This window comes from Sitodiplosis mosellana, unplaced genomic scaffold, assembly GCF_009176505.1.
Source record: "Sitodiplosis mosellana isolate CC-2019 unplaced genomic scaffold, AAFC_SMos_1.0 Smas_scaffold_6197, whole genome shotgun sequence".
In the NCBI taxonomy this organism is placed as follows: domain Eukaryota; kingdom Metazoa; phylum Arthropoda; class Insecta; order Diptera; family Cecidomyiidae; genus Sitodiplosis; species Sitodiplosis mosellana.
The window spans coordinates 4,911,003-4,932,198 of record NW_022601438.1 but is presented as its reverse complement, the minus strand read 5'-3'; the positions used below and the strand labels follow the sequence as shown (position 1 = coordinate 4,932,198).

At 37.9% G+C, this 21,196-nt stretch overlaps 1 protein-coding gene across 1 annotated transcript in view; it reads left to right on the top strand.

The window, feature by feature from the left end:
• LOC129577409 (receptor-type tyrosine-protein phosphatase U) overlaps positions 1 to 21,196 on the top strand; it is a 134,538-nt gene that overhangs the window by 43,745 nt on the left and 69,597 nt on the right. The window contains exon 4 of the mRNA XM_055464375.1: positions 10,783 to 10,910. Coding sequence (XP_055320350.1) covers positions 10,783 to 10,910 — 128 coding nt within the window. The remainder of the gene's footprint in view (positions 1 to 10,782; positions 10,911 to 21,196) is intronic.

Here is a 21,196-nt window from a genome sequence, read left to right as displayed (position 1 = left end):
TAACACTGTGAAAAGTCACATGCGAATTAGTTATAAGACTTGAATGCATTTTCCATGTTGGAAAAACCACAACTTGGCAATGGTTCTTGCCAAACGGAAAATCCTCTAAAGTATTTGATGAAAATGGCAATGGAACTTTTCAAGCACTTTTCAAGTATTCCCTAAGTCGTATAGAGATACAGTAAAACAGTAGTTAGTAGTGCATTGCACAGGTGATTGAATGTAATGAATATCTTCGTCAAAATTTTTGGCTGTGTCATGTAGCTCGAAGTGCCAACTTCAAGCTAATGCAATGACTCCTGAAAAGTGCTTAAGAACTGGTAACACCTATTATTATGAGCAAAAACCGAAGAATAGCGAAGGGAGAGAGAGATATGAGGAAAATAACAGCCAATTTTAGTATACGATAAATTTTGCACTCAAGGAAACATTTCGAATGGGAGCATTCCTGTAGAACATTCGAAATGGTATTTTTCTGTGTGTGTAGACATTAGATGCTTTGTCAATGCTGTATAATATGAGATGAGCCATTTTAAGCGAGTTTTTGATTGTAGATTTGGTGCATTTGACACAATTATAATATGAAAAAATCAACATTCTGATTTAATGGTACGCACAGCGTGCGCCGCAAACACAACATCATCGTCTTTGATTGAGCGCTAATCATAACTTTGACATCTGGTTTTGACATAAATGCCGTAATTTTCACACCGTAAGACTGCACGAAGCATAATTAAAGTTAAGTGTATTTTCACACTAATGCGATCCCATTTCATTGAACCAAACGGTATATGGAAGAAAAGCACTCGGCAGCAATATCTTCGATACAAATGGGAATAAACGATAAACCGTAAGCTTTCTTTTATTATAATTAGGTTCTGATTAACTTCCATTCGAAAAGTCGATCATTTGCTGTTTTTTCTCTTCTTTATTGATAATAAAATGATTGTAAAATAAAATCGGAAATGGTTGCGTTGCGGTGACACCATGTCTCAAAATAATGTGGCGAAGAAAAACTCATTTCGATAAATTCTCAGGGCATCTTCTGATTAATTGGCGAAATAACCTCATCGGAGATGCCAAACGAGCGGGCATTCATTTTTTTTTTACTTTTGCATATTCAGCGTGTGTACGAAGTTTGTGTTTGTGGTTTTGTCTTGTAATAGTTTCCAGCATGTAAAGCTCATTCGTTAAAAGTTTCGAGCTAATAAAAACCGTTTACTGGCGGATATAAAAGAAAAGACGAAATGATCGACATGGATATTTCGTGACCCAGTTTGAATGTCATCGCAGTTCATCATTGCATATCTTGAAGGCAATTTTTGTTGCTCTCTCTCTCTTCCGCTCTTCAAGCCGAGGGAAACGAGCGCAAACCTCACCACTCAACATAAGAATAAAAATGAGAACCAAGCGGATAGAGAAAAAGGAAAAAAAAACGAAGAATTTATTTGGTATTTTTACAGTGTGTGTCCAATAAATGCTAAATGTACGCAGGCATGCAATTAAAACTATCTTCTGCATTCCACTCACACATATCACACACAAACACACACACACACACGAGCTGCTATTGATACATGACGACGCATAGAAATTGAATGACACAAAATTATGAAGCAACGACAAAAACACACCAAATACGCTAAATAGATTCTCGATGCATATTAGGTTCGTCGCGCAACATTTTTTCTCGCTCTCCCTCTCCTCATCGCGCTCTATATTCATCATTACATTTCCACTCGTTCCGTTCCGTATGTAGCCATAGCTGCGGGTGATGTATTCGAATTTTATTAGATTATTTGTGGTTTTGCCACACTCGAAATTTTTGTTTTCTCCACACATCTACAGCATGGCTGTATCGACACTCTATTCCGAGCTGCACGTTCACCAAATTATGCGGAATGATGTTTTCTTCATTTTCTTCTTCCTCTTCGGTCGTATATAGTTTCAAATTGGATGATGAACGCAGAGCGGCGAGCTCTCATGCACACACACACACACACTCACACAAGATCGGTTGAGTTTATCGGCGACAGTGGCAGCAACATCGAATTAAGTCGATATATTTGTGTTTATTGCAAGGAAATGATACGAAATATAATATTGTTATTTGTTTGCTGATCGCGTCAATGAAGAGGCACATGCCATCGCTAGATAAAAATTGAATTTTTTTTCCGCTGAATAGATCGCATTTCCATATGTGGTGGCTCATGTAAACAGATATTTATATTCCTTAACTTTTATTTCATTTCGTTTTTCTTTTAATGGAAGCATTATGATGATGCGCTCACACTGAACTGTGTATGCTGATTCAATTCATATGCTTGCACGCTCGTTCTTTTTTCTTGAATTCATTTCATCCATTTTCTTCGCATATTATGCACGAAAAACTTCTTTGTCGCATGAATATCCGCTAAATACGCACGAAAATCCAACAATCTCTTTTCTTCTACACCTTCTCGGGACGACGACAACGATGACGACGATGAAATTTATCATTGAATACAATTCGTAAGTTTCTATTTTTGTGCTCTCATTCCATCTGTCTTTCTTAGTACTTTTCTCCTTATATTCATTCAAACGATGCACAACCGTCACGGCTTGGTTGACACACTTATAGCTGTGGCATACACACATATACATATATAGTATACTTGGAAATCTCATTCCTCAATCTCTCATTCTCTCACGCTCACATAAAAACATTTATAAAACCATTATAGAAAAGAATGTTGGCTGTGGATTCTTAAGCATCCGATTTACAGTTAAGCGTGCAAAACCGCTTTATTTTACCGCGTTCACTTCAATTTCGACAAACCATGCGAGAGTGCGAGAGTGCGCGAAAGAGAGAGAGAGAGAGAGTGAGAGAGAGAGAGAGAGAGAGAGAGAGAGCGAGAGTGGAAAATAGAAGAACCGCAACCGAACAAATAAAATGGAAATGAACCATGACAACAACAAAGTAGCAGCAACAGTAGCAGCAGCCACACCAAATGCGAAATAATAATAAGAAAATTTATTTTAAGAAATTGTTGCTCTCATTGAACTACTTTTTCGATTGGATATGCGCGGGTGTGCGCACATTTCATGATTGTTGTTTGTAAATTGCATTCAACGCCAGAAATCACATGGATCGAGAAAGAGAGAGAGCACAGAACAAAATATCACGAAAACAGTTGGATGAATTAGCAGCAGCAATAGCGTATCACGAAACAGTGTGAGGAGGAGAGAGAGAGAGAGCGCCAAATAGAGACAGTTGAATCAATCATTCACCATTAATTTGATTAGAAGTCATGGATAATGCAAATGTGGCATTGAAATGTTATTACTCAATTCGTCTAATCCAGTTGTATTATCCCATAAATAAATTGCACTGAATAAATGACTGATCTCTGTGAATGGTGTCACACACAGAGACTGACACGACCGACTTCGGCAACATCACCTTCGAAATAGAGTAAATATTTTCACATCCTTGCCTAAGTGAGAATGACATGTAATTTTGTTGTTTCACCAATATTCGGGCTTCAATTTGACGGATGCGAAGGGCGAGAAATTGAAAACGATAACATTTCCGTCATCGTCGCCATCGTCATTTTATGCGGTAAATTAAAGATCCATTATAAATATCAGTGTTGCTTGCATACAAACACAGCGTGTTCACTGTCCAGCATTTGTCGCCAAGTTGTCCTTGCTCTCATCTGACTGATGATGTCAATGTGATGCTACTGTTCACAACGTCATTCCATCGAAAATGGCATCGAGGGCGAGAGATAGACTAGACTATTCGGTCTATATATATATATATCAGTAAGAAATAATAATTCTATGGGCAAACGGATGTGTGCTAGTTTATTTGGCGCATAAAGTCACTGTTAATACCGGATTTATCGAGTGTTATTTTCATTTCGAACAACACGTTTGAAAGATAAAGTGAGATAGAGATGTTGCAAGGCAGAATAAGACACACATCAAGATTCCGAATTGATGTGCTACAGTGACGTGTTGAATTTGCAAGCGCACATTCTGGATAATGCTGCTGCATTCTACTGAAACTACAAATATTCCGAATCAATTGGTAACTCATGTACACTTACACCAACTCCCATAAAATTCAATGATCGGATGGTAAAAAAATACCCGGTTGGTTTTTTTTCGGCCTAAGATAATTCAGAAGTTTGCCACTTGAATATGCAAGTGACGCAAATAAGTGCATCTACCTATTATCCAAAATAAAAAACAACAAATGCATACACGTCAATCTGGATTACACAATCACAGAACTTTTTATGATGCGACAGATGTACTACATGACGCAAACACAAAAATTCACTCAAACTTATTGAATAACAATTAGTTTTTTTTTTGTTTGTACAACTTTTCCACGGAAGCGGTGCCTATTTTCCGGTTTTTCAGTTTTGCAGCTCTCACGGAAAAAGGTCATCATAATTTTCAAAATTCGTAGGCACTTCAGCTTCGACTCTTTTATTTTCTGCCATAACAATATTGCTGAACAAAACTTGGGTAAACCGCAAAAATATTCAACATCTTTGACAAAAGAGAGAGAAAAAACGCTTTTGGTTAAGTAGTTAGCAGCTCAGAAAATATGTTGAAGTTTTTCCAATTGAATCGGATTCGTTGTGCCATCAAAAGCTGAGTTTGCCGATTCAATTCACTCATTCATCAAAATGAAACTTGAAAGATGAAATTTTGTGTGTGTGTGTGTGTGTGTGTGTGTCAAAGCCGTTGTTTTGTTTTCGAGTTTGTTTGTGTTTTCATCCATCTTATTTCATGAGCAATTAAAAAAAAATTCCCTTTAAAATGGAATGACGAAGAAAAGAACTTACGAATAAATTAAAATTCATTGTTGTTTTTATGACGGAGCATAAAATTGCATCCGAGAAACGCAAATCTTAAATTTGTCGCCTAAAACAAATTAAGCTCGTAGCATGGTGATGAAAACGGCTGGATACTGACAGCGTGAATAGTTGGGCGGGCGGAGAGCGTGATTGAGAGTGAAAGAGATTGAGAGGCACTGTGTGTCTGTATTCATTGTGTGACATAAAAGCAAAGACCGATTCGAATGAAATTCTTTTTATTTTGAATTTAATTCGGGACGTGCTTCCTTGTCTATGATTTTTTCTTATTTGGTGCATTGAATGAAATGAACAAACACAAAAACGACAGCAAAAATGATGCAATTCTTTGTGCAACAAATTACCGGCAGTATCAAATGCATCCATGTAATGTGATCGTTATTGTGTTGAATTGGTATTGGCTAAGCGTGTGTGTGTGCGTGTGTGCGCGCGCTCACGCGACATAGTGACCTGAAAACGAAAAAAGCAATGAGTGAGACATGACAGGAATACGGTCCATGTTTACAAGCACTGTGAATATGATACATTTTCAGTTGGGTCCATTTACACATTTGTGCTATGTTTTGTTCTATTTTCCGTTTTCTCTCCCCCTCAAGAGAGTGGTTCTAGTTCAACCTAGAAGAAAAACGACAAATAAAAGAAATTGGTGGCGATTTGATTCATGTCGAAATCGATGGACAAGTAAAAGCTGGTAAATGACGTAAGTGCTTATTATGCGTGTCAATTTAGGTGACAAATGCCATGTTGTGCAAACGGGTGGCCACAACAAGCAACGCACAAACCAACAAACAAACAAAATAAACACAAAATTCAAGTCCATGACCAGAAGCAAAAAAGAAGTTTACTTTGCTCAAGTTTCGTAACAATTGGAAAGAAAGACAACGGAAACCGCTGCGGAGGTTTTTGCAGCGCCAGCCAAATCGAATTGAGCCAGTGAGAAATGAGAATAGCAACTTATTTGGAATGAGCGACAACAACAATCGAAAAGGAAGATCGAGAAGCTGTCAGAACGGAAGCGAGTGCATGTGGTTGTGTGAAATCCAAATTATAAAACTCTATAGCGACACGTAATGCTATCTATTATCTGAATGTCGGTGTATAATATCAATTTATGTATTAAAACGTATGTCACATGCATCTATGACTATGGTGTATGTGTGTGTTATGTTGTATTGTGTGACCGATTTTTAAATCGAGAAAGAAAAAAACAAGTCGCACAGTGAGGATGTGTGTCTCAGAGTCCCCACACGGTGACTTCAATCAAATGTGTGTGTGCGGCGCATATCACTGGCAATGCGAAATCAAGGCAAAAATAGCGTTGGACTCTGGGTGGTGTGCACACTGTACAATCGGTGAAATAAATTTATTTCGAATCGGAGTGGATTGAATGTGTTAGCGAATGGATTTGTAAGTGGATTTGAAGCAAATACCCCGAATGGCCGCAACATAAAGCACACACAAAATGCCACATATTGCACGTACAACTGCATTGGAATGGACAGGCACGATCACATCATCTGAATCGGTGTTGATATGGCAATGTCTCTATCCATTGCCGATTCTCGTTTCCTCTATATTTTTTCCTCTATCGTGACGATGGTTTGTTCAATTCCAAACCGACAATCTACAGACACAGGGACATAAACACAAACACACACACACACACACACACGTACAAACCACCCATCATTTCGAACCTGTTCTGAATAATTAAAACTAAATGCGATATAAGTTTGAATAACAGAATTTGAACGAGCGAGATAGAGAGAGAGAGAGAGACATTCATTAGTACTCACGATATGAAATTCAAACACCGGCACATAAAAGGATTATGCATAAAGCAGCAGCAAGAGTGACTGAGAGCTGACATTTTCATATGTTTTATCGCGAGGCATTCTCTATTTCTCTCTCTCTCTCTCACACTCTTCTTCGTATCGGATGCATGTGTGTGTGTGTGTAACGGGTTTGTATGTATTTCCGTCGTTTTTGTTCTACCGCTAGTTAATTGATTTTAAAATTACTTCCCATAACTACATTTCAACAAACGTACAAACACATTCGGGGCAAACACACAGGCAAATCGAGTCAAGTTAATTAAATTTTCGTGCAAACACGATATCACAGCAGGTGAAACACAAATTGATGCTAAATGAATAATTGAAATCAAATTTGACATGGTTTACAGGGAACTCCTTCTCTCTAGCTCACTTGCTCGCTCGACTTTTTCTCCTTCTCGCAAACATACTTGACGCCACGTATGAATTGGGTAAATTCATTCCCCATTTCAGCGAGAGAAACCATTGTTATACGTACAAACATACATGATGATTGCATTTAATAAAAGTTAGAGTTTATTGGTGGCCACTGCCTCCCTCTCTCGCTCTTACACACACATGCAATCCTCCGTCTAGCTTCGTTTCAAGTGCATTGAATTGATGGCGATGTGTCGGTGGTGATGAGTCAATCGAACAAAAAGTGCTCATTCACTCAAAACACACAAACTCTGCGGGATTTTCTTTGCGATTTTGCTCGTCTCATCATACCAACCTTACTGCCGATGAATGCCATTCAAACTGCTGTCAACCCACTAATTGAATAATACAATCGGTTCAATGATGGCAGAAACAATTCCAATCAAACTGCATCGAATTCCATTTGGCAGAAACTTTTCGACAAAAAAAAGAGCGAAAACACCAACTTCAACTTAACATTTCATTTGTACTTGCTTGTGGCACATTTTGTAGTTTCTCCGCTGTTGTTGTGTGCTAAATAAATAGATTTTATTTACGCTTAAACTCAAATTATTAACACAATTTTACCCCAACCACTCCAGTGTGCCCAGAGAAATATAGCACATTGTACCGTTAAGTCACTGGAATGATCTTGCTTCAGCACTTCCGCTTGAGAGCAAGACTTGTGCGCCAAAAAAAACCATGGAATCGCGAATAAAACTACTGAAATGTTTGCAACGCCATAACTAAGACACCAAATACAATGGCGAAAACTTTTTGGAGAAGTCTTACACGAATTTAAGTTATGCAATTAGTTATCTGGTTGAACTTTAGCATTGAATATGTTATGATAAAAAATTAGTGTGCATATTAAAATAAAGCGTACGAAAAATGACTTGGCATGTAATCCATTGAATTTTATGCTTCAATTAAAATCCATCCAGCTCAATAGCACGCGATTTTCCCACTTAAAATTCCGCAATAAATGACATCAAGGAAATGGGATCAAGTAAACATGTCGGCTTAAATCAGCCAGAAAAGAAGCCATTGGAGAAGGGGATGTGTATGTATCAATACACGTTGCATTAAATTTAGAGACTTTTCAATGTATCATCAATGTTTGATGATCTTTGGTGTTTCGTTCCACTTGCACAATTATTTTCGACAAATTCACTGTAGGCGGTAACGAAAAAGATGAAGAATGGGACGGCAACCGGAAGGAAAAAATTTGACAAAAAGGAACGGAACAACATCCCATCGAATCGGATTGAATCGCGCGAGAATAAACGGAAGAAACGTTTTCGCCGCTTGGCATTGCCGTTCCGCGCATTTGACAGAGAGATAGAGTGAGAGGGAGAGACAACAGTGTGACAAACACGAATCGAATGTTATAAAAACATCGATAAAACGTGTACTGGATTCATACTCAGTTTGTGTATTTCTGCTATGCATGAAAATTGAGTGTAAACGTCCCATCCCAAAAGCTAACACAAAAAATATTGAACCGGAAAAAACTTTGTAATGAAATTAACATTGTACGCTTATTTTGGTCGATGTCGATTTTTCGTTGCGCGTCAAATAAATAATATTTAACATTTGTAAAACGCCAAGACAGACAACAACTACAAAATAAAATTCAATTCAAAGCTTATTTCCTTTGGGGCAATCATCGTGTGCATGTGTATGTGTGTGTGTGTGTGTGTGTGTGTGTTTAACGTATTCGCTTGAGTCAATAGGGGAGGCAAAAGAGCGATGAAAAAAAAACACGAAGCGAAAGCAAAATGTACATGACAACATAATATTTGTGGTGGCGATTGTGGCTGATAATCGTACGAGTTTCGAGCTCATAAAAGTTAATCAGTTAATCGATATAATGCGAACGACGATGTGCCAAGCGGTTTGTCCCGTTTTCAGTGAACGAGCGAGCGAGCGACCGACCGACCAAACCATTACAGTATAGCAGCTCAATGAGCAGAGAAGAATGTATACGAAAACTAATCGACAAATAACTCACAACATTTTCCCATTCTCTCCTAACTAATTTCGTGAGTTTATTTTTCTTCGACTACTTCCATTTCGCACTCACTTGCCACCACATTTAATTATCTATTTGATCACCATACGTTTTATAGTGTGCAATTTGCAAATTCAAAGAAAATGACGCGGCCATAAGTACGATGGCACCATAATTAAATCACATTAGGATTTGGTTTTTCCCATACTAAACGGTTATTTTTTCACTCACTCACTTACACTCACCCGTACGCTCGCTGTCTCTCTCTCTCTCTCTCTCCCTCGCTCTTACACTTGGTTCATAATCGGCTTCGAGTTAAAATGGAAGATGTTCGGATATTTCCATAGGATATTGACCCGTGTGAAATATGAGAGAGAATGGCTTTGTTGCATGAGAAGAGAATACGCTGCGACTGTTCGCTTTATGTGCAAAGTCGAACCGAACATGAATTTCCACCAAGATTTCAAGGAGATTTTTTTTCCATTGCTGCTCTCGCTCGCTCTGTTCCATTCTCCCTCTCTCTCTTGTTTTCTGTCTTGACTGCGATTTGTATTTGACACCCGACGATTTCACAACTTTTTCAATTTAAAGACATTTGACTTGAGGTCATGATGTCGAAAAAATGTGAGCGTAGCGAAAGAGGGAACAACGTAAACGTTTTACTATGTTCAATTTGTACCTGCACAAACTAGAGAAGAAAGGGACTGTTAATGGCATTGCATCTCGTGGCAACAGCCGGACCATTCTCACTAATAAACACTTGATCAAAGCATGAAAAACGAGACGATTTTTTATTCCATTGGATTGTTTTTCTAGTCGTTCTTCTGAACAGTAATCGTCGTGTTCATTTTGCATATATAGAGTTGGCTGCATCGACTTGACTCTTCTGAGTATATTCACAATTTACCTCATGAAGAAGCGAGTCTTCGAAATGATTGTGTGGCTTATGGCAATTAATAAATGTTTAGTCGGTTTATCTTCAACACATTTTATTTTTATGTGTTCGCTGGACTCACTTTCGCGCGCGCCAGGCGCGTACTCCTTCATTATTTACTCGACGCATTCTGGAGTAATGATCGGTGTGACGGTGTGTTAGAATACCGTAAAAGCGAATGAATATACGTAAATGGCGCGAGAGATAGAGCGATGGAAGCGAAGCGAAGCAAACGAACTATATGTTTTATAGCTATATTGGCTAGTTATGTTTGCGTATAGGTTGTCCGTTCTAATCTATACGAACACACGATAATTGCTTTGGTAAAACAAGCGCATGGAAAATACTTGGTTTTGCTTATTTCAAGAATGCCCAAAATGAATTTGTGTGAAATACTCAAGCCAATAAATGAACGCTTCGAATAAACTATTTTATCCACCTATAAAACTATTTTATGCACTGTCTTCGAATTGATCCACTTAATTTTGCCATTGGTTTTCAACCATATGCAGCTAATTAACTAAATTTATTCGTCGAAAACATGCTGATTATTTCCCTATGACTTTGTCTTTCGTCCAGATCTTCGCTACAAATCTTTTTTCGTTTGAGCTCATCACCTTCTAGAACCTTCTCTATGGTTTTTTTTATATGCTTACTTTAACTTTTATTTATGACTCAAATACACTCACCGATTTTATTTCTTTTGTTTTGTTATCTTTGCAATTGCAGATCGACATCACGATATGCGGACCTGGAGAAACCGAAAAAGAAAAAAACGTTAAGCGCCACCACAAGCCTCGTATCAATACCCAATACAATTAAATTGAGCATGCTGAACAGTGGACTGATTTCGTTTGGTAAGTTTATCGTTCAATAATTTCGATTGCATTGTTGGTATTGTCATCCTAGACATATGTTCACCAACCATCGTTGTGGTGTCACCATGGGTACATTGTCGTTGCCCGTTCACTTATGAATTCAAGCGGCGATGCTTTGCAATTTTATTAGCTCTTGAATGAACGAGTTCAATATGGGCTCGTCGTCTCATGTTGTATTTTTTTCCTCTCTGTCTCGTTCGCTCTATATTGCTCTGCCATCTCGAACAACGGAAACATTTCACGAAGAGCGTTGCTTACCTTTTCCGTACGTTCCGGATTCTCCAACCGTTCAACTTGAATCGTTTGCGAATTTTTTTTATTATACATTCCATGGCATTATGCAATCGGACCGGAGCAAAAGAAATGTCGTTCGCTTTTTGTTGTTGTTTCAGGGGGGGCGGAATTTTTATTGAAAAATTCAATCGTAGATCGATTTCAATGGTCCAAGCAAACCAGTCAACAGATCATCCGATTTGTGAATGTGTGTCATCATCCAAATTCATATATACATCGTGTCTATTTTAATAATCTAATGACAACTGTTACAAAGTATCACATAAATCGCTTGTTCTTCTCCGTCCATTATTATATCCGTTATTCCAATTGGAAATCGTTTGTCATCGGAGACTTTTTTTTTGCCCGTTTCATTTTATCTCTCGTTTTTCCTTGCTCTTTTACTTGGACTATATTTTTTTTTGTAATACGGTTCGTATTCATTTTCATCGTCGTTTTTCTCTCACAATACACACTCACATACATCGCTCGTAGTTGGTCAATAGAACCGAATCTTTGTCGAACTGTGTGTATTTATACTTATAAATGATAAATATACCATCTCTCGAATACAAATGCACGCGCTGTGCGCATACTTATGGAGCAAATGAAATGGGATTGGAATGAAACGTGGAAAGCACTTGACTTGTTGTTTCTAAGAAACAATAATACAAAGCTATTCGATAAGAAATAAAATATGACCGGGTCGAAATGAATAGCAGCCAATTTAAAAGAGCTTCAGCCATCCCCGTCTAATACCCTTGATTTTACATGTAAAATAACAACAAGAAACGACAAAAGTGACCTCTCGTATCGGCACAGTTGAAACTAACGAAACAAACACAATTGAACATGTCATTTTTATGTTCAGTGTTGGTTCTGTTGTTTGCCGTATAGCCGGAGAGAGATGTCTGCAGCTTAGTGGCGTTGAATGACATTCAACATCCATGGCTTCAGCACCCACAGTCCACGCACACACGCACACACCTAGTCGTAAAAACAAGGGATTTTTTTATTATCTTATTATGCTCTTTTCGTACATTCATTTTGTTTTTTGTTTGTTGATGTTTTTTTTTCGTTTGGTCATGTATCTCGCTGTCCTTTTGTTCGGACAAATTTCTTATGTGCGAAAATATTTCGTTATTATTTCCTTGGTTACACCAGCCAAATTATTATACGTACATAAAATATAGCGGCACAGGTTAACAGCTTGATAACTTCAACGTAATGAAATCGACATGATGTGTTTTTACGCTCGCTCGTCCCTCCCCCATCTCAAAAAGGCAAATTATCTTGCCAACGAGAGAGCATTTTCATCAAGCTGGAAGCAGAAAATATTCACTACACTAAAATTGCAATCAAATTCAATTATAAAAATGTATACAACAATGAACAGAGCTCAAGCACACCGTATCCCCGAAATTGCTGAAAATTTTCGAAATGGATTTATAACAAGCAAAGATTTAGCAAACAAAGCCACAGCTGTAATGCTCCCATGACGCACATATGAAGTTTTCTACCGAATTTCAGCACATCGACAACACTAACCAACCAACTTTACGGGCATTTCACTATTTTACGCTTCTTCGCGTCATTTTCCGTGTGACTGACATGTGAGCAGCGAGAGCGAGAGCGAGAGCAAGGAGCCACGACAAATGAACTCCCGGAAATAATTCTATTTACTAAACTACATTGCGCTACCCAATATTCCATTAAACAATTCATCTATGGTGCATTAAAAGTCAAACAAATTGAAAAATCACATTTGATGCGAATTTGATGGATTTCGAATAGACTGTGAAGCACTATATCAAACACATATATATGTGTGTATTCAAATGGAATGTGTGACTTTTGATATGCATACGCAAACATATGGGATGCATATGAGCACTGGTTCGGCACATCAAATGGAATGAATTCAACATTTTATGCCAACTCAGAACAACAGTCAATGGCATAATGGATTTGGTTTTCCGTCACGAAATGCCATGTGGATTTAATTAATGTTTTATAGTGTAAAATGGACAAAATAATCAATTTGATCGAGAGTGAATTGACTTCCGGACAACAACTCAACAACCATCGCCTTTCAGTTTAAATTAATCGTACTGCTCCTAATAGCAGGCAACGGTTTGGTGGTGCTCTAAAAGCAGCCTACTAATCAATTGAGTCTCGATAATGGTTTACATGCGCTGAGATCGAGGCAAAGACAAAACGTAAATGTAGGGGCGAGAAACAAAAAGAGGCAGAGAGAGAGAGAGAGAGAAAATGTAAACCATTATACACGCAGAACACATAATTACGCAAAATGTAGATGAGCACAGGGAAAAAGGCGAAATTGAAGCGACATCATCAAAACAAAAGGAAGTGTTTATGATACGAAATGATGGTCGCAACCACGCACACAACAATAACAATAACAACAACATCGGCAGTAGCATCATCACATTAGCAGATGAGCAACGTTGCTGTTTTCGTTTCGCATGCAATCAGATACGTTGTGGTGCCAGTTTGACGGTCACATTGTTGGAGATGCTTCGTATTCTCCGTTGATCTTTTGTTTCGATGCGGCTGTTTGCTGGTGTTGCCAATTTCAATCCTTCTCGATGATAGCATGTATATCCATTTTATGAGCCTATAAAATCACATAGTGGCATAAAATTCCGACTGCTTTTATGTGATTTATAACTTCTTTTTTTAAACAAAAAAAATTATTCCGTTCAATATACAACAGGCAATATACCCATCTAAAATGTTCGAATCCTGTGAATTTCAATCATCCGCTTTTGCCCAAACACACACACACAGACACCCAAATACCAATACAACAACCAAACTCTCGAAACACGAGCAACCAAACACTTTCTTCCACTTGGGTCGAAGCAAGCAAATTGTTGGAATTTTCCAATGTACTTTGAAGTCTCACGTATATCGATTCTTGTTTCACATGGCTGATGCTTTTGTGACCAAAGTACATTAAAAAACCGACAGTAAACCTAGGGGAATTTAACTCTTACGAGTTCAGCATGTTTTCTGCCAGTTTGCTTGATTCGCGGAAGTTCGACGCGTTCGTTGTACGTACTGACGCGCACGGTCACAAGTTTACACATGTTGTTTATGGTTTTGCGCGTTTTTCAAGTTGTTATTTGACAAATTTTTGTTTTTGATTTGTTTCAAACTAAAAATCGGTTATTTACGTGTATAAAGATTTTTCACATCCTTTCCAAAAGTTCAAAGATTTATATAATTATAAAATGGACAAAGGAAATATTTTTAAAGAGCTGAAGAAAGTGTTGGAAGAAAATGTTAATCCAGATATAAATGGAACGACTGATGTGTGCGCGTCGTCCAGCTTCATGTTTGCACACGAACTCGCACAAGTTCGCGCATGTTGTTTTAATACGGAACTTGTCAACTGAGTGGAATCATGCAAGTTCTCTGGTGAATGTAACAATTTCGTGCGCGTTTTTATCATTTTTTTACAAGTTTTCACGTAGTTAAATCCCCCTAGCAGTAAACTCACTTGTTTCTATAAAGCACCACCCCGAAACCGAGATATTGTTCGGGCGAAGAGCAAAAGAAACCGAAAGAAGAAAGAAACGAGAACTCAAGCAGAAAAAATCTTCAAAGCTAAAGGCTGTTTTTATTTTAATCTTTAAAAAAAAAAAAGAACGAACGAATGAACGGGAAAAAAATCGAACACAATTCTCTTGCCTGTGGATTGGCTTACAAACATGTCCCCGCGGAGTCGACAAATGAAGTCCACCACGAATTTCTCTCTTTCTGTGTGGTCTATTGCAAATATCGGCAATGGTCGATGTGCCAGCGCACGAACTGCCTTTTTCTTTTTATTGAATCACACAGTTCAATTTTAATGCCCGGAATTATTGGTGTTTTTCAGAAAACTCACTCACACCATCAACATATACACTCTCTCTCTCTCCCCAACTATACAGTTACTTTCGTTTTTTTGTTTTGTCGGTTGGTTTTGCCGGAATAAGTTGTGATATTTTGGCCTATCTGCATTGCTGAGAATCCAATACCAAATTTATTGATTCACACGTCATGAGCTCGTGTCATCTGTCATGTGCTTTTATCTAAGCGTTTTTATTCGTAAGTTCTTCGTTGAAAAATTACCGACGCCTTCACTGTGCTACGTTCTTTGGTTCTTTCTTCCCTCCATTCATTTTCTTCTCTTCAACTCCATTTTCTATCTTATCTCTCCATTGCTTGCTTTCTCCCAATCCATTTTCGGTCCATTTTAGCTAAATGAAAGAATCCCGAACACCACAACAACAACAACAACAACAAAAACGAAATTTCATAACATTTGCAATGTGATAAAATTGCCTGCAACGAAGATTGAACGACATGACCTTTGAACGCGACTATTTAAAGAAAAAGTATCCCGAATGGATTTCGTATCCGTAGAATGTATGGTTACAGTTCATCGAATGTCTTCATTTTCCGATTTATTTTATTTGTCAACGAACAACAAACAGCGGCAGCGGCAGCTGCAACAACAACAAAAGCATTTTTCATGTGTGTTTTATTTTCATTCTTTCTCGTTGTTCCGGATGTGAAGGTCTCATGTTTCTTTTTCTCTCATACATGGCAATCGGCCATATCGATTTTAGATGTTATCTCTTTCTCTCTCTCTCTCTCTCTCTCTCTGTGTGTGTGTGTGTGTGCCGGCAAAAGTCGAACAACTATTTCATATGCATCGAACTTGACAAATTGTTTTCGACATTATTTCGACCAATGAACAATAAATCCAAGGAGCAGCGTATCATACAAAATGCACAGTTTTACCTATTCTAATTGGCTTTAATCAGTTGAAATGCGTGTGAGCATCTATGTACACTGATGCATCCATAGCTGAACGCCCCGAGATCGCGGTATAGATAGTGTGCAATCGAATATCTATTTCGGCGTGTTTTGTAAAGCAAAAAGATAAAAACGACATCATCAAAAGATTAAGGAGGAAATTAATCGATTGCGTGTATTCAGACGGTTAGGACGAAGGCGGCAAAGGTGGTGGTAACGGTGCACATGGTGCACATATATACACGCGCCTATACGCAAGTTTCCAAATGGATTAATGACCACCATTTGTAATTATTCATTGATTACAACATTCGATGACACAACAGCAGTACTATGAATAACAAGACTTGCAATTTCGCCAATTGATTGATGATTTCATTGTGATAATGACAGTGTACGTTTCATTCAGGCAGAGCATTTTTGTTAAACTAATTATGCACAATCGAAAAAGAACAACAAAAACAGAGAAAATAAACAGAAACGAAGAAAAAAAAACATGCACCTTCAGGTTCATCTGCCCTTCGATGACACAAATTTGATTGTCAATGAAATTTATAAAAATTATTTCTACTTTAAGCAAATAACCACATATGCTTCTACAATCAGCCATGTAGTTAAAATCATAGGGAAAGTGCCACAATACATTTCAAATGTAAGTCGTTTGACACATAGCAGTCAATGCCATCTCAATTCCAACTCATTGAATCATTGTATTTTTCGGCAACTTTTTTCAAACGTGTATGGCTTTACTAGAATATAATCAACTTTACGATTTTTGGATCGGTACGTACACACGATTGAAAAAAGTTGCTCGAAATATTCGATGATTCAATAAGTTGGTTTAGAGATGTCATTGGCTGTCTTTTGGTATTCCGGCAATATATTTATGGTTAAAATAACTACATCAATTAATGCACATTTATCAAAGAGTGCAATAAATTTGGAAAATCATACACGTTTGCATTTGATTTCGTTGAAAAATGCGAAATCATTTTAAAACCGATTCTACTGATGATGTCGATCATTTTCATCACACTGCCTGATGTGACATGTTATTTTAATCAACTGCCACCGCCACTGACAATGCTATCAACTGAATGATACATGAAATAAAAAGTTTCCGAATCGTATACACAGATTAAGATAAGACTACCGAACTATTTACGTAATGCATCTTGAATAGTTCGGTAATACTCTCTCTGTCATAGGATAACTTCAAACAGTGTTTATTTAATCTTCGTCAACAGCAACAACAACAAGAATGGCATTCGAAAAATTGACATGACGTCTTTCGACGTGTGTTCAGAGTGTTGAAATGTGACCTTTATTATTGAAAATGTGTCGAAGCTCCCAAGCAAAGAAAGCTTTCGAATGTGCAACGTATTCGCCAATGATGTCAAATACAATTTTTGATCAATTCGGCAGAGTTTTTTCTCGCTCCAATTTCATCAGCTTTGTAAAAGTCTCTTGTTGCAATCTACTTAACTACTTGATATTTTATCTTCTTCTCTCTTCATGATAAGCGCAGTGTATCGCATGTTATCTTCATGAAATCACATTTCACTCAACTTTTAGTTGCATTTCCATTTGAATTGACATGACATGAAGATTTTTTTTCTTGCATGCAGGAGAGAGAGAGAGAGAAAATTGTGTATTAACACTTGACTAAATTATTTCTGCGAAATGTGTCGCATCAAATTTTACACGCGTGTGTTGCGCGCAGTTAGAATGGGGGATAAGCCACCCTGAACCGTTTCATATTAATCGTATGGCAAGCCGTAGTTATAAATGTCACGAGTATAATTTAAATGACCTTTGACATTTTGCGAATCAATTGTATGAGTTGATGATGTAACATTTCTGTGCCGCATCAAGCCATTTTCGTAATGTGATTTAGCTGGAAGCGTTTGCATGGCGCCACATCACACACAGCTTCAATATCGAATTGAATTTAATTTTCCCCCCTTTTCTCTCTCTTTCTCTCTCTTTCGCCAAGAATGTATTCCAAGCCAGTTGAATGTTTATTTATATGTAAAGTAGGCATAACAACAAGCTGAAACATTTTCGAATGATGTCAAACCAATTCGTTCCATTTCGCTTGTTGGTTTGGAGTGCGTGCAATGGTTGTCTCTCTCTCTTTCTCTCTCTCTCTCTCTCTCTCTCTCTCTCTCTCTCTCTCTCTCTCTGTGTGTGTGTGTGTGTGTTTGTGCTGTTTCACTGTTCATGATTGAAAAAGCAATTCAAAATTCATTGGATGTGGTTGTTTGCCAGCACCTCGAAGGATATATGCTTTATCGATGGACGTCATATCATATTGAATCAAAATCATGTTCGATTCACTTTCTAACACACTCGAAATGCGATGAAGGTACGAATAGCATCATTTGTGAAATGACTTGTAGGCTCATAAGGTTGGAATATCAAAAATTGGATTCCGAAGACGAAATGAAGAAATGTGTAAAAATCGGTCCGAATATACGTAATGCTTAAAAATGGAGCCAGTAATCAATGACCAAACCGTTGATGAACGGGAGAAAAAAAAAAGGTCTAATGGAATTTCTGTTGGCCTATTATGGCAGCTCACTTTTATCATCATATTGTGTCGTTAAGATAAAAGCGTTTTACCGGCCAAAAGGCGGCAAAGTGTTTCTGTCCCGCTTTCTCTCGCCCAATACAATTGCCATTCATTATACAGAAATATCGTGCAGGAAAATATCGCAATTATTGCTTCTACTCTTTTTCATTTTCTCGGTCTCTTTCTCTCTCTTTCCCTTTCATTCCATCAGGTTGGGCTCGCTGGTGACATTGATACTTTCTTCTTTTTTTTCAATTCCTTTTTGTTTGCTGTTTCCTGGTACGTGCGGGTTTAGCAGTTCGTTCTCACTTTATGTCTCGGAAATTCCAAATTTGATTCACATTTTTGTGCTGTCATTATTTTGCTTCATCGGTTTACTCGAACATTCCGCATTACTCTGATTCAATCGAAAGCAATTTTCGTACAGGCTCCGGGTTTCCTTTCCCTTTTTCTTCATCATCTTCTTTCTCCTCCGCGAATTGCCCGTGAACGAAAGCAAGAAGACAAATTGTAAATCTCTAACCCAAATCGAATGTCGAAAAATTGACAATATCAAATCAGTGACGGTACATTGGCTTTTCTATTGATTCATTTCGCTTTTCCCATTTTTGGATATGTTTTCATTTTTCTTATTACAAAATGGAAGAGCTCTTACTCCTTCTGATGCCGATATTGATGAGCGTGTGATGATGATTTGGGCACAGAGAGGAAGAGGTAGAGTGCGAGTGAGGAGCGTTTATCGCGTGCAAGGCAGGTAGATTAGCGTGTGAGTGTGTGTGTGAGTGTGTGTGTGTGTGTGTGTGTGTCGGTGTGTGTGTCGGTGTCGGTACATTTCGATGGGCGAGTATGGCGACAAAACGATCCGATACAAATGACGAGCATTTGAAATATTTTTTTTTCGTTCTGTTGTGTTGCGACACGGCTAATCATGGTTGGAAACACATTTTTTTAAAGGCGATTTGCATATCTAACTTTGACAGTTGTCATCTGGTGTAAACGGGTAATGTCAAAGCTCTATCCTAGCTCAAGATGAAAGAAACAAGTAGAAAGTAAATGATATTTGCTGCACGGAATTTAAAGATGAATTGTGTTACATCAATATTCACGCACATATTTACCGCTGTGATGTGGTGGGCGAACGGTGGTGGAATCGCTTTGTTTGTATTCAACGTTTTTTGGCTGTATCGTGCGTGCTGGTGCGCTCCCTTGCTCCCTATCTCTTCTCCTTTTTTTCGATGAATGGCCGTATGGTATCGCATTTGAATTACGAATTTATTATGTACATACTTTACTTTTTGCGTACTTTGTACGAACGAATTTCTGTGTATCATATCATGCTCCCTTTTTCTTGTTCGTTCGCTCGCTTCGTTCCTTTCATGGCAGACACAACCGCTTTGCATATTGGCCAATCAATGTGATGCAAACGATGAAGTAAAGCCAAAAACGTGTTCGACGAATACAAGAGAATATCCGCACATAATGGACTCGAATTCAGCAGAATCGAAAAGCTTTCGGGCTTCTTACCAATATTAATTTGATATAAAATCTTGTTTCATTTTTCGCATTGCCTTCGCATGCGCGCACGCACGCACGTACACACACACAGTGAGACTATTCATGCTAATCTTCCTTTTATATTGCCTATTGGTTTCATCACACTCTCTCTGTCTCTATTTTTATCCTACTTCGTTTTTCTTTTTCAAATCCGACACTTTCATTTGTATATTCATGTTCTCTCCCTCTCTCGCTGTGTGTGTGCCGATGCTTTTTGTAAGATAGAACTGATATTTGTTTTCTTTTTGACGTGCTCGTCATCGTTATAACTCATACCATATCGAAACGTCGAAGCGGTTGAAACATGTGCCAACAGCCCTATCTATCTTTCGCACCAGCAGAAAAAAAAAGAAATGAAAGCACGAATGATTGAAAATGCGAACACCAAAAGTGTATTTCACTTCAATCTTTGAATCAATATTGACAACAGCGAAAAATGTGAACATTTACGCTGCATGAATGGCATAGAAAACAATCCAAACAAAAGGAAATCTTTGTTACAATTTTTCACGTCGAAATGGTACGGTGATAACATTTAACAAATAAAACAACCAATGGTAACAACAACAATCGAGAAAGAAAAATCCCCACTTGAAAATTGTTGTATAAAAATACACCGGAAATGGAAAATGGTAATGTTGATCGATCTCTATTTATATATTGAGTGCAAACGCTACAACCGACACAGTAACTTGTTTCCATTTTTAGCACGAACGACCTGCGTCCAGGCGAAAATTTAATTTACTCTCGTTCAATGTTCAGTTCATGCAATAAGTGTCCGTGCCAAAGCTGCCATTACTTACAAGCTACGGTTGCATCTGCAAAAATCGACAAACAAGGGAAACACTGGTGAAACGAAAGAGAGGGAGAAGGAGCAATCATCGACGCAATATTAGATCAGCACAAAATATTATTAATATTATAGACGAATTTTAACGTGCAAACAAGCGACCCACTTTGCTTGAAAACACCTCGATAAACTTTTATGTTGAGCATTATATTGTGTTCTCTGAATTTTATTTTCAAGGTGTGT